The 15,663-nt window shown below is 41.3% G+C and overlaps 1 protein-coding gene across 6 annotated transcripts in view; it reads right to left on the minus strand.

The window, feature by feature from the left end:
- eys (eyes shut homolog) overlaps positions 1-15,663 on the minus strand; it is a 580,966-nt gene that overhangs the window by 176,262 nt on the left and 389,041 nt on the right. For all 6 annotated transcript variants that reach the window (XM_079513211.1, XM_079513209.1, XM_079513213.1 and 3 more), the window contains 2 exons: positions 10,286-10,476; positions 9,788-9,879 (listed from right to left, as the gene is read on the minus strand). In XM_079513211.1, coding sequence (XP_079369337.1) covers positions 9,788-9,879; positions 10,286-10,476 — 283 coding nt within the window. The remainder of the gene's footprint in view (positions 1-9,787; positions 9,880-10,285; positions 10,477-15,663) is intronic.

The following is a 15,663-nucleotide window of genomic DNA, read 5'->3' on the forward strand; positions in this document are numbered from 1 at the left end:
TGATACGAGAACAGATCGCATGGCTGTATAGCCCAGGCGCGCCTGCTGGGCTCTCCTCGGTGACGCGCAAGACTGAGACGTCATCAAAAAACTCCCTCCTCTGTTTAGCTGATGAAAACGAAAATCTTAAAACGTTCATAAATCACGATCTAAATCATCCCGTCTTTTTCTGAAAAAAGATCCTGTGTTAGACGGCGCTCCGCGGTCCAGTCGCTAGTCTCGATAGATTTATTCTTGTCTCCCGTTGTTGTCGATCGATTCTAAAGTGCTGTGGCTATTGTTAGCTGCTACACAACATCATGAACTTCCGGCCGGTCCGTCCGGAAAAGGCGTCCGTGTTTATAAATCTACTGGGCGCATGAATGTAATGGATTAAATAGTTCCGGGCAATTAAAGTGTTAACAGATTACTTCAGACAAGCAGTTCAGTCAAAACCGTTTTTGTACGCCGCCCCCCTCCCCCCGTCCAGAAACAGCAAACATAGATATACAAAGATCGAGTATATACACAGAATGGATACAAAAAATAAGATGACACACAATTACAAAAAAAAAGAGACGGCTAAAAAGAAAAAAAGAGGAAAAAAAAGTATACACCTGTGAATTGAGTAGGTAAGGCGCCCAAGTTCTTTCCAAAATGGCCTGTATGCATAGAGCCCATTGAAGCTCACTTGCGGGTTCAATGGTCCAGCACCCTAGGGTTTGGGGTGAACTTTATATTTGATTCTATTACCGTAGTAAACATTTTCATAAACACTTTATGTTGTCAATGGCTACCGGTAGTTTAAAGTCATTTTTAAATTACGGTCCCATTCATTTTAAAATTAATTATAAAGTAGGCTATGTTTAATGTTTCTACCAAGTGAAGACCCGCTGCTTTAGCAGTCAATAGCATTCAATTTTGTTTAGCATTTCAGACTGGATATAGAAAGACAGGCTTTCAAAACGGGTCTGTAGAAACCAATGGCGCAACTCCGTCCATATTTGAGCGGTGGCAAACTGCTCCAATGACTGGCCGCGTGTGTATGTCTATGTATGTACAGTATGTCTGTCTGTCTGGGGTACGAACAGCTGCAACCTACTTTCAAGTGGCGCTGTTGAGCTTCACACTGAGCACTACAACTATAACTGCACAGCGGTGTTGTTGAGCAACCTGCACCATACAGTTCACACGGGTATACGTTTTATTTATTTATTTTTTGTCTCGTTGCATTACGTCGGCCTAAAACACTTGCGGGGGGCCACCGTAACTCCAAGCTCCATAAGTCCTTTCTCTAGAGCCGATGTGGAGAAACGGTTAATTTAGAAGCACTCTGGCAGAGCACGCAGCAGCCTGGCCCGCAGCCAGAGGGCAGTCTGCTGCTCACTGTCCTTGAGAAGTCGGTCCCGCCGGAGTTCTATTTAACATATTGAAAATCGTCTTTGACGGGGGGAGATATATTAGAAGTCTATAATGAGTTGGGGGAGTGACGTATAGAGGGTGGCCACGGCGTCGTAGCTCTGGGTCAAATAAGACAAAGATGGAAGGACTCGGCCATCGGACAATTACAAGGAATTTGCTTTGTGACACCCAGAACCATTTCTCCATACTCACAGCCGCCTGGTTATGACAGCTCCCTTTCTCGCCCGGGTCTCTTAGGGGCTGGTATAGTACATAATGATGGATCTGTACTGCTGTTGCATTTTTCTTGAAGAACAACTGGGATGAAAGCCGCCCGCCCCGGCCTCCTTCTTCCTTATCCCCCCCCCCCCTACGAGCCCCCACACACACGCGCAACCTGGTTGGCCATCCCCAGAAGCCTCCTCGTTCATGTTTAGGGTCGGGCCATAGCAGCAACCAACATTCCGTGAAGTCCGTGAAGAGGAACGCGGTTATTTTAAGTCAATGTTATTACAAAATGGGCACAAGTTGTTCACTTCTAAAAGCAGCTGCAGAGCAGTGTTGAATTTGACTTAGTTTTAGTTGTAGACTTTTGAGTAAAATTCCATTTAGTTTTGGTCATATTTTATGCTTTTAGTCTAGTTTGAGTTGACAAAATATCATAAGATTTTAGTCGACTAAATCTACAGTTGATTTAGTCAACAGAAATGTATTTTGGCAGGCCTTGATGGCGTCGTAATGGCAGATTTTACACTTGGTTGCATGGTGAAAATAGCCAATCTACAAGCTCACAATGTACACGTTGCAGTGTTGGTATAGTCGACGAACATTTTTAGTCTATGAACTTTTTTTTTCATAGTTTTAGTCGACGAAATCAACCAGTTTTTTAAGTCAATGTTATTACCAAAGGGAACAAGTTGTTCACTTCTAAGAGCTGCTGCAGTGTGATATTCATCTTTCATCTCTTTCATGTTTTCCCACACCACACTGCGTATCTATTAAGACATCTGTCTGCAGAAGATAAACAAAATGAACAAATACATCTACGGTATCGTACTGTATCTATATTATACATTGACTCATTTTGAATAAGGTTAAATTACTTTTGTGAATAATACTAAAGCCAGCCTTAGGGTTGCAAATTGAATTAATTTAGTTAAACACACATTTCAGAGGGAAATGCCAGTCTTTGCCTTATATATAACATGGATTTAGCATCAATTCAAAAAGTAACACACCGACATTAAATAAGATATGTAAAGGACATTCATTTCTTTGTGTTTTATTGGACTCCCCTACGTTGTCTTCAATCCCCACAAATATGTTTTATGTACATTGGTCTCAGAACAGGCCAACTGTTTTTGGTGGTGCTCGTGATGTCATATCGGTATCTTCCTACTTTGTATAATCCCCCCCCCCCCCCCCCCCCTATCTTCAGTTACAAATTTGCAATTTGTCTTTGGAGACTGTGATGGAAGGGGGGGTAATGACTCCGAGTCAAAGATGTGCATGGGATGTGAACCGCTTTAGAATAGCCAGACAATATATATCACTGCATGCAGCCCAACTCTTTATGCCTGCCATGATATTTTCCCATATGCCGGTATCTTACTGTATTACTGTCTGGAGCCAGGCTTCACAGTCAATCACCAAACAAATTACATTACTTCATAAGCAAGCACTGAAAACAATGGATACAAAACCAATTAAATGGCACCACTCACCACTGCATAATCCTTAGAAAATACAATATGCATAGTTTTGACAGTTTTGTTAAATTTTCTTTCATCAAATTGATTTTTAAATGTATTCATGATCTTGCCCCAGCTGTACTTTATCCTCAGGTAAAAGGGACAGGTACGCGGTGTACGCCCACTAATAGAACCACAAGGGGATCAGCAGCCGGCAACCTCAGGGTAGCAAAGCTACTCAGTAGTAGTCAGGAGTCCTAAAAAAGGGATACACCTGTGGAATGCCCTACCAACTGAAATAAAAAGACAAACTGATCTGAAATTATATAATGAAAAGGTTAAACACTGGTGTTACAGCCCGCCGTATTTTTATCATAAGGCGATGACTGGTGAATGCTGTGAGACTGGAGAGTTGGGTATGATTGGTGATTGAGTGCGACGTGACTGATTGAAAGCAGGTAGTGTTGCAGATTACAGGTCCAGCCTCTGGCCCTGTCCCAACTCATTCGTCGGCTCTGTCCACGCCCTAGCCATGATTGGCTGTGCTTCTGGCTCTGCATCTATAAAAGTATCATTCTAACTTGTGCAGTGCTGGGGGATGGCAGCTGAAAGACAGCAGAGAATCCATCACTCTGTCCCCCACCAAACCATCTTTTGATTTACTTTGCATTTAGTTATCTTCAGTTTGATTACGTTTGGTCATTTGTCACCTTAGTTTGTCCTTTGATTCATTCTTTGTAAAACATTGTCACAGAGCCGTAAGGGTGAAGGGTTATTTTGTTTGGTTTTGTTTTCTCCTGTGTATTTCGTAGTCTAGGCAAGGCAGGTTCAGTATTGTCTTTTTGTTTGTTTTTGGATAGGAATTTGAAGTCAGTGAATTAGTCTAGATTTTATGACTTGTGAACCTTCACCCTTAAGTCAATCTCTTATGTGACCATTTTCATCTTTAGCAGATATTGGATGGAGCCTGCACACCACAGGTACAAGAAATACGTTCTTTATTGAGAATTCTGACAACATTTCGATCTATTTGATCTTCATCAGGTTATGTGAACATACACAAAGGTTTGTACTTTTATAATAAGGGAGTGCCCCCATTATCCAATCAAAACACCACATTTTGGTGCCCCTCCTGTCACTGCAGGTGTTGTTTGTTCTTCCATATTTATGTTACTGCTCCTAGTTACTGTTACTGCCCCTAGACAAAGGGTCGTAATAACAGGTTGAAGTCGGGCCAGAGGTGCGAACACTAATGTTAAACACATTTAATAAATGTTTTATTTGGAAATGTTATTGCTTTTATACTGCGTTTACACTAGAGTTTCTTGCATGTCGTTTTTGTAAATGATTGTTTTTTATTAGGTATAGAATAGAATAGAAAGGCCTAAGCAGGGACAGGGATCGCAAATTAGCCTCGGCTATAAACCCCAAATACAATGCAACGGTTTCATGTTTTTATAACTTGATACATTGTTTTTTTGTATTGTCCCTGTTAAATAAAGGAATACATAAATACAATAAAAGGGGAGTAGCTGGGATGAGGGTGTGGCGGAGAAAATAATTTGCATACACACTTAAACAGCGCCCCCACCACATCAGGACATTGTGGTACTTCAGCGAAAACTGCTTCAGAAGACCGACAGAAACGACAAAAACAATATGATATTAAATATTTAAAAAACTGTTTTAAAATGCACGTTAGCTGTCCTACGTTGTGCTGTCTGACCCCATTTACAGCATGATATGTATATAGGTTTATCTGCCTATTTGTAATTAAATCTACAATCAGTTTACTCTTCAACGTCCTTGGGGATCTGATTTAGGAGGATTATATGTACAGTCATGGCCCTAATTCATAATAACGCCGTCCACCTTCAAAAGTCCTCCATCAGCAGTGATATCTTTTTAAGAATAACAAAGGCTCAAGCAGTGGTGGAAAAAGTACTTGCATGTTTTCCGTAAGTAAAGGTATCAATAATGCAATATAGAAATACTCTGTTAAGTAAAAGTCCGGAATTCAATATGTACTTGAGTAAAAGTACAAAATATTTGGCTTCAAAATGTACTTATAAGTACCAAAAGTAGAAAGTACTCATTATGCAGAATGTCTCATTTTAACATTTCAAACGTATACAAATCTTTTGAAAATAGCAAATCTAAAAGCTCACATTGCGACACATTGTGAACTTGTAGATAGGCTATTTGCGACCGAAGTTCGCAGTTAACTATGGAATCGAGCATTTCCCATCAGTTAAGTGTGTCGGGGACCATATATGGTGCCCAGGTCTCGTGACATCAGGGATGGGATGTGGAGACCCTGATGTCATAGTAAATGCGAGCTGCTGTCGCAGTTAAGCCCATATATGGAGATGCCTGATGTCATCACTATTGGCCTCTTCGATGTCTTACTTTTGACTTATACCTGTCCATTCAAATTTCAAACTCTAGACGGGCCTGCCCCAAAGTTATTAGTGCAGCCGCGCCCGGCAGCCGGCGAAAACTAGAGTTTTCAACAGGCCCGAAAATTAAGGCCCGGCCCTACCTGGGGCCTCATCAAACCCTGTACACTCAAGAGTAATGTCCCCGCTACCACCCTTAGATATCCGTATACTGTTTGGAGCTGACCTGTTCTGACATTCCATATGTTGATCTGACCTCCTCAAACCCTGTACACTCAAGACATGCTCCTTATATGGCCAGTACAGAATTCATTCCATGTTGATCTGACCCCCCCATGCCAAAGCGCCAGTGCTCGCCCAGCAGTCTGCCATCAACGAGGCGGATGCGTGCACGCAACCAGTAAGACGCCTGAGGGTGTCATACTGTCTTTAAATGGCCGAAATGTTGTAAAGTGATTAATGTATGTTTTGTAATAATAATGTACAAAGTAACTACATTTTCAAATAATTGTAGTGGAGAAAAAGTACAATATGTCTCTCTGAAATGTAGTGGAAAAGAAGAAGAGTAGTAAGTATTGCAAATTGGAAATACTCAAAATTGTACTAGTTACTTTCATCCACTGGGCTCAAGTATATGAACTACCACCCAGTTTATTATGACCTAGAGTATAGTATAATAATATTACATAACTTAACCCCCCTTAACTGGCATATCACCTGCCAGGTGGTAATTTGCAGATCACATAATAATAATAATAATAATTAGCCCTACTGTATTTATTCACATACAGACGAAAACAATTTTGATCAACACTTCTGTTAACATGAACCCTATCCCTAATGTCCCTATGCTGGGCATGTCATAATACTGCGAGTGGTGGAAAAAGTACTCAACTGTTTTATTTAAGTAAAAGTATCAATACTGCAATGTAGAACTACTCACTCACCCACTTAAAGTGGTTAACCAATTACAACCAGAAAAGCAACTCACAGCGTATCAGTGTTTGAAAAAAATTATGTAATTGTTCAACACAAATCTCTTCTGGGGGTCCCTGGCACAACACATTTTCAGATAGGGATAAATATGATAAATATGATTTTAGGGTTCCTTGGCACGGAGACGTTTAAAAACTACTGATTTAGATTAAATGATGTGGAATGGGCCTCAGGTCTTAAAGTGGTTAAGAAATACAGCACATTACCGTCAATGAGATGCCAGGGCAAATGAAACGGTAGTCCTGCTGGGATTCACTGACAGTGTGGTGTGTGAGTGTGAGTGTGAGTGTGAGTGTGTATGTGTATGTGTATGTGTATGTGTATTTGTGTATGTGTGTGTGTGTGTGTGTGTGTGTGTGTGTGTGTGTGTGTGTGTGTGTGTGTGTGTGTGTGTGTGTGTGTGTGTGTGCGCACGTGTGGAGAGGCAGTTGTCTGGGAACGCTTGTGGGCATCAGCCTCGTTGGTACCGTACCAAGGCATTCTTTGAATTGTCAAATATGTTGTTTTCTGCTCTGTGTTTTAATAGGCTATTTGTCTGGATAAACCCTGGTGTCTCTTCAGCCGAAGATTCTTTCAAACCATCCACAAGAATGTTTGGTGGCCCAATTTTCACCACACTGAGATGCTTCTGTAAGCGAGGTCGCTCACACAGTGATTCAATGCGCAACGATGGCAGCTATGGCTGTATCAGCCCAAGGGCTGATAACAGTTACCAGCCCTTGGGCCGACCGATACGGCTTATCACCCTCTTGGTAATTTTAGCACTGCCATGATCCAGGGCAAATAAAGGATGAGACTAATTATATACCAGATACCCAGCAGATTGCTGCCTGTCCTCGAGCAAATTAAAGCCATATCAGCTATCATACTGTAGCCGTATCAGAATTGACAACAGCTCCGTTATGCGAGTGCAGGACCAGGTGGTATGGCAATGGGGGTCTGAGTGAGGCGAGGAAGACAGACATTGTTTCATTCCCAATTAAATAAATCAACATGAACCCATTTAACAAATGTTCTCAAAACCTTTTCATGTCAAGGACCAATGGAAGTTTTATGTAAAAAAGACAATATGTTGTTCCAGGGACCCCTAGAAGCAACGGTTTGTTGTTGATGTTCCATCACTAAAGAGAAACAATTCTGACACCCACATCATCAAATGAAGCACTGTACTGCCATGCAGGCAAAATAAGGTGCAACAGTTTCATCAGAATATCTCTAACTCGATCCTGCAGTCATTAAACCCAGGATGAACTTCACTGCAGGTGCTCCACATTAAAACATCACTGAAATGGCAGGATGCAAGCTTGTCTTTTCAGCATAGTATATGGGTGGAAGCTGTTAGAGATCTCATGACATGCTGGATTTACAAAACATTACAAGTATTTACCATATGGATTGCATGGATGCATCCGTTTTTCCTTACCTTTTAAAAGGTTTTAACTAAAAATAAACAATCCAGTGAGCCATGTCAGTTTTTTTGTTCTTAGGCCTTTTCAGCTGCAATGAAAAAACTAAAAAAAGCTTTTTGCCTGTGACTGTGAGTGTCGCTGTTGAGGGATTTTGCCTGTCAATCATCGATATTGTAGTAAAAATCTTGAGTATATGCAGGACACTTGTGCTGGTATACATTTGGCGTATAGGCCCTTTACATTACAATTTAACTTTGTCTAAGAGGTTTACAAATCCATACTGCACCGTGACCAAGCCAAACCAAATTTCTACATTTCATCTTTCTTTGTCCCAATCAATATTTTCTTTCACTTCTCTGTCAAGTGTCTGAAATGACAAGAGCTTTAGGAGTATTTTAAAGGTGCAAGGTGTGTAGAATATTTACCACCACTTTTTACCACTAAAAAAATGTCCAAAGAGCTGTGTTTACAAGCAAAATTGTTCCCATAACCCAAAGGGACGGTTGTCTGTTTCTAAGTGACTTTGTTCCCATGGCATAACCCAAAGGGACAGCTGTGGGTTTATCCAATCCAATCCAATCCACTTTATTTATATAGCACATTTCACAACTCAAGGTTTACAAAGTGCTGTACAGAAAGTTAAAAGCTAAATACATTATAAAGATGTACAACAACAAAGCCACAGAAGAGAACAGAACTCTCAAACGCAATTTATAAGCGGCATCGTTCCCATAACTGCCGTTAACTGGGAGGATGCCTAATAGGCTGTTAGTATGATTGAGTAGTATCATTTTATACTACTACAAGGGGGCACATCTTGTTCAGCATGCACACATTTAAAGGTATATTCAGTGATTTCACTTAATTCAAATATCACTTATTTTTTCTTATTTTTTGGATAATCCTCCCTACTATAAAGTGTGCTGACCATATAAGGAGTTCCTCCCTGTCCCCAGTGAGCCCCTGGGGTCAAAAAACCCTAGTTTCGGTTTGGGCTTTGGGTGGCAAAGCCTTCATCCAATCAGGATGAGAGGGGCCTTCCTCCAATCATGATCGAGTGGGGCGGGCCTTGGTGCATGTGCTGTTAGTCTGTTGTACTTCCCCCACTGTAGGTTGTGTGCATGTGCACATCTTGTTACCGGGGCGGACCGGGTTCTTTTCCAAATCACCCAAATCACTGAATGCTCCTTTAAGTTAAAATGGTGCAAAAAATAAAGTAGATCAGACATGTGGGAAAAGGTTTGAATCCATGCAGGCTCCTCCTGGCTTTGTGTCAAAGTGTCCTTGAGCAAGCACTGAACACCTGCTCCTGATGAGTAGCCTGGCGAATCCTGCATGGTTTGATATGCCAAGTGGAAGTACATCAGATTTTTTTTTTTTAAACGTTTGTACCAGCATCAACTAAGATGTTGAACGAGGCTCTGAAACAGCAGTAACTGTGTGAGGCTAGATGATCCACATCATGTGTGCAATTGTGTAATGTTGTGTCTCCCTCTATGCATTTTTGTTTGTCATTGATGTTTTATGTGTGGCTGTAGCTGGGGTGAAAGCCCAAGACAAATGTCCCTTGTGGACAATAAAGTTTACCTTGACCTTGACCTTGATGCACTGCATTTATTTTCACGTCCTTGGTCACACGACATTTTTTTATTCTGACTTTTAAGTAAATGACGGATAAGCATTTCAACGGCGTTTAACATTATTTGCACCACAATGAGATCAAACATGTATTTGAGCTGTCAAGTAGAATAGGCCTGCATGGCCTGGATGACCATCGATTCTTCCAGCTCGGCCACATTTCGTTCCCGGGGGCAGTTCCTCATCGACAGCAAATGTAATAGATTTATTCCAGACAGACAGACAGACAGCCAGAGAGACAGACAGACAGACAGACACATGCATATAAACCTACCTGACATTGACGATGTGCTCTGTTCCATCGTCAACATGAAGTAATGTATTGATTCGTCCAATCTCTTCCTCTTGGTTACAGGTGAAGGTATACTGAAATACAGAATGCACAGAGTGACGGACGACGTTGGCTGTAATGTTATCGCTGGCTACATTTCATGGCCTGCAACCTAATAAAGGGCTTTGTAATAAACATGTTGTTGACATATTGATATAGTTTTAGTCAAAGTATTTTGATTCAAAACTTATTTCGTTTTTTCTCGTTATTTTAGTCATCTGGAATCTTTCAGTTTTAGTTGATTTTTGTCAAAACAATATTTTGGCGGGCCAGGATGGCGTTGTGATGCCCACTTTTACACTTGGTTACATGCTGTTACATTATATTTAGTCCTATTACGTATATAGTTTGTCATTGTAGCTTAGTTTTTATTGAGTTTTTGTCAGTGAAAAAAGACGAACATTGTCCGTCATAGTTGTACTCGAGGAAATCAACACTGACCTGCAGGACTCCATCCGATACGAAGAGCTTCATGAAGCCTCCCCCGCCGCCTGAAGGTCCTTGGTCCACGTACAGGACCGTTCCTCGGCCCGCTCCCGTTTGAAATCTAACCGTAACATCGGTGAGTGCTCCGAGGCCAACACTCTCAAACTCCAGATAGGAACTGCCAAAATACCGAACGTAGCTTGGATCTAAAAGAGACAGAGAGCAAAATAAGAGAACTGGCATCAGAAACCGGCAAAGGCAAAAAAAAACAAAAAAACAACTGTGCAAGGCAAAACACAAAACGTCTGTATTGGCGGTGTTGTGACAAACTGGGGGTCAAATCAAGCATATTTATCTAAATGCATTCAAAATGTCATCCTTAATTCCCATTAACAACGTCCCTTTGACAAACAAATCAAAGCCAACCTGACTACGTAATGACTACGAAGCAGACACCATAGCCTTACATGCAGAACTGCAGGGGTCAGGGTTTTAACACTATGGTGACTAAAGGATAAAAGAGACCTTTTAATTGGACTGAATTAATTGATTTTTAATATGTTATGGAAGAGAATTGTGTTTTGATGCACAGCTTTCTTGATGGGAATTTCTTTTTTTAACCCATTAAACCAGGGAAAGCATCTGTGTCATTTTCGATGTTTCAAGACAAATCTTGAAAGTGTGAGAACTACTGATTTAGAATGCATTTGTAGAATCGGCCAATTCTAAAAACACCTTCAAAATCCCGATCAACGGTTTCTGAAAAAAATCAGAAAAAACAACAAAACAAAACACCGGCCTTACTGCATTCCGTGTCTAATTTGCCCAATGTAAAGGTGTAAGGTTTTACTCAAAACTTTGGACATCATTCGATCATTCATTCATTTCCAGCAACAATGATCTGAATATGCATGAATATGAATATATCGCTGTTAGACCGAAACCTTGTATCTTAATATTTCATAGTTTTTTATATAAACTGATGCCCTAATTCAGTGGTTTTAAACCCTTTCATATCAAGGTCCATTATTTATTCTGCATTTGAGCCACGGACCACCATGATTTAGCCTCTCAGACCCAAACCTTAGAATATTTGTATATTGTTGGATAAGATTTTGTCCACAATTCCATGTGATGTGGTGCCATAGGAGAGATAACAGGCAAACGATCTTTGCCTTTGACTTTTTGTACATTTAGTAAGGCAGATGTTTAACATTAATGTAACTCTCGAGAGCGTAAAATGATGGTGGTTTCATTTTACGCTCTCAATAGTTAAAGATCTAATAAGGGTCCACTCCATTTGTTTACCAACTCGCCATCATTTAATTAGCTGGGGATCACCTGGAACATGGACCACTGGTGGAACCCGGACAACTGGTTGAAAACCACTGCCCTAATTTATACTTCAAACATATGACATTGTCACACTAAACAGTAAACATGGTCACTCATTTTCGCTCTGTGACATGCTCAAAATAGGGACGACATGGAATAATAGTGGTTCAACAAGTGGTTCATTAAGTTAATTCAGGGTTCAAGATTTTTTTTATTTGTCACTGACTTGTACAGGTACAAGCAGTGGAATGTTGCTGGGACCGCAGATTGTGCTACATACAGTAGATACAGGCACGGGGCTTGGCTAACTGGCGTCCTGGGCAACCCCCCCCCCAAATCGGAAATGTTCGGCCTTTCTTCCCCCTTCATAAAATATCAACAGCGTATTATTAGATTTCAAAGCATGAACAGCATACAGCACTTTCAGACTTGCTGAAAGATGTGAACACACTTATCAACAATACTTAACAGCATGAGAGAGAGGCCGCGTCAACTGTCACCGTAAACACGACAGACGGACAGATGGACAAACCATCCATCCGTCGGTAGTTGGCGCCCCCCCAGTGGTTGGCGCCCTGGGCAATTGCCCACTTTGCCAGTGCCTTCCGCCGGCCCTGAGTAGATATAACGAAAGGTTATGCGGGATCGCCTACTGAGTGGCAAAAAACGACTTTCTGGCCTTGACAGCCCATACATCCAAACAGAAAAGTCTTATCTGATTGCATTAAATGACATTAAGCGACATAAAACTCACTTTTCCACTTAATATGCCACTCAATTTCCTACTCACTTTATGCATGCGCAGACCCTCTACTGACAAATTTGTCAACAAATTAAAAACTAGACTAAAATGTTAGCTAGGGACTAAAATATGACACATATATATGATACATTTTTATTTGAAAGACTGAGTAAAACCAAGACTAAACAATTTTCTGTCAAAATCAGCCCTAGGCTTCTTTTTTTCCCTGTCATGCAAGGTAACCGATTTGGACGGACCAAGGTTGCCACACGCACACAGCCCTGCCAGATATATTATGGCCCATCAGCAGAGGGAAGTGACTGGACTGAAATCAATGTAATCATACAAGTTTATCACACGCCTCATGGTTTATACGACCCACGAGGTTCGGCAATAATGGGCTATTTCAACGAGGTCGGACTGCCTTTACTGAGAGCTTATTGAGGGCAGTAACGCAGGTCAACTTAAAAGACTGACGCGACTGAACTGCAATCTGCACATGCAGGTATTGCATGCATGTATTCCACAACATCTGAAGGAAAAATATCGTTTGTTATGCATAATGGGGGAGAAAAAAAGCCCAAACCTCTAAAGTGCCTGTTAAAAATGAAAAGACCCTGATTTCCATGATGCATCTCACGCTCTATCTGCTCTCATCTGTTAACTCGTCATACACGGGAGAAATCAGCCCCGCCGTCCTTTGTAAAATCGTTTCCATGATTAATTGAGCATCTGCGATCGGGACCTTTATCAATATTTGCTACACGTCAAGTCATAATAGACCCAGACCCTCCTTTGATCTGACAGCGCTGGGCTCGCCGGGCTCCCACCCCCCCCTCAAGGGCTGTTGGCAAACAGGCTAACCTAAATACCCTTCGTTTTCTCTGGGGAGCAATATGACCAAAGCCCTGCGGAACCTCCCCCCCCCCCAAAAAAGGGAGAGTCATCAGTAGTAGACCTATACTGTGAGCTGTGAATTAATGAGGGTAAGCGCGCGCGCGCGCACGCACGCACGCACACGCACACACACACACACACACACACACACACACACACACACACACACACACACACACACACACACACACACACACAGCATTGCTGTAGTGCTTGTCTCCCTCTCTCTCTCCCAGTCCCTGACAGTGGGGGTTTGCCAATGCTGATGATGGAAAATCACCCCTCAGAGACGAAACTATTCATTAATTTTAAAGCCTTGTTTAGTCTGATGTAGCCTTTGATGCAGCGTGAGGCGGCTGCCAGGAGGCTCTAACATGCCTCATTAGCAGTTCGCTCCAGTCTCTTCCCTCAAAGGCCTCCTGTCCCCCCCCCCCACCCCCTCCCTCCTATACCTTTGCGATCGCACACTTTTGGTTTTGAATCCACATTCTCGAGCAACTGCATGGAATTATTTTGGCAATGAGTCACTAAACAGTGAAATCAACTGTAGAGTGTGTACAAAATGTATACTCTCAGAGCTAAATGACCGCTGAGGATTCGACTGTGTGGTATTTAAAACGCTTATTGGTCTAAACCAGGGGTTTCCATGCAGACTTTGCCAAGGGCCCACGGATAGCCATAACTTAATGTGAAATGGTAAAAGAAAAAACAAATTGCACCCGTGTGAACTGAGCGGTGCAACTATACTTTGGTGCCTTTAGAGTCAAGCACAGTTGTTGAATTAAGCACACTTCCTATGTGTGTGTGTGTGTGTGTGTGTGTGTGTGTGTGTGTGTGCGCGCGCGCGTGCGTGCGTGCGTGCGTGCGTGCTAGGGCATTAAGCAACTAGTCGACTAGTTAATCCACTAGTCGACCTTGTTGGTACTAGTTGACTAGTTGATAAGAAGATTTTGTAGGCCTCAAGATCAGGTAGATTATAGTTATAGTCACCAATGTACACAGTTTTTAAATGTACAAATATTTATTTCCAAAAACAATAGGTAGTTAAACAACTAGTCGACTAGTAAACTAGTCAACTAGTAAAAATGACTAGAAGTGAATGCCCTAGTGCGTGCGTGCGTGCGTCATGTGACACCCATGTGATACACACACGGCTGTGCTTGGGATCAACTAGCACCGCTTAAACAACAGCTAACAAACAAGCAGCACATAGAAATAGACGATCTTAAGTTGTGACCTTGAGTTTAAAGAAAAGTGAAATGTTGCAGCATAGCGCAACTATATGTGAATGTCAGAGAGAGGTTAAAGCGCAAGCCAATATTCCACAGGAGACATATTTGGAGAAAATGTGCACTTAGGATCAATTAATAGGACTAAAGACTTTGGGGCAGTGAGAATTAATTAATATGGACTTAATGACCCATATATATATATATATAAAACAAAAAAAAGCCAGGATGTAAGTCCTGTTTTGTCTCTGATTTATCTGACAGGGTAATAGACTGACTGATTGAACGTGTCACAGGGTAGAGATAAAATATGGCTGAAGACCCGTGCTGGCCTCTTTACGATCCGGTCCTGAGGGGAAGGCACAAGGTCACCCTTTGCTCACAGGCTAGAGCAGCATTCTAGTGTATATTCAACACAGATAAGAGATGACACTTCCAAAAAGCACTGATTAAACCGCATGAACCCCCAGCGACATGGTCTACTCAGCACTGTTGGCTGTTAATGTAGGGCAGGCTATATATTTTGTCATGAAGACATTAACATATGATGACCTATATCTAAGTAGATATAAGCATTTTTCGTTTATATTGCAGATCTCCTTGCAAATTCTTTGGAATGATTTGTCTGAGCAGTCTATTATGCATTAATGACAAACAGAAGAATGGATTCCTAAATATAATTATGACCCATTTGTTGCAAACCACATGCCTAATTATTATGTCTTTGTTGTCGTGGCTTTAAAAAATACCAGATTAATCCAAGTCCCATTCCACTGTTGTTTATCCATAAGGTACTGCATGTACAGTATGATGACAGTGTCACTTCACTATTGTTTATCCCAGGTACAGTACGTAATTGTCACAGTAATTATTGGATGTGAACATTTAAATGAGCTATAAATAAAAATATAAATATAGTTTATCACTTCACTATTGTTTATCCCAGGTACAGTACGTAATTGTCACAGTAATTATTGGATGTGAACATTTAAATGAGCTATAAATAAAAAATATAAATATATATATCTTTCCTTCAAAACCATTGTTTTTAAGGAAAGAGAACTATATTTATGGAATGGCTAGTGAGAACTCACATGATGTTTGCCATATTATGTAATCAACTTCCTAGCTGTCACGATGTGGTTCTGGAGGTGTAGGACTAGGCTACTCAAGGACTACAAATACTTGGA

This window comes from Electrona antarctica (genome assembly GCF_951216825.1).
Source record: "Electrona antarctica genome assembly, chromosome: 10".
Taxonomy (NCBI): domain Eukaryota; kingdom Metazoa; phylum Chordata; class Actinopteri; order Myctophiformes; family Myctophidae; genus Electrona; species Electrona antarctica.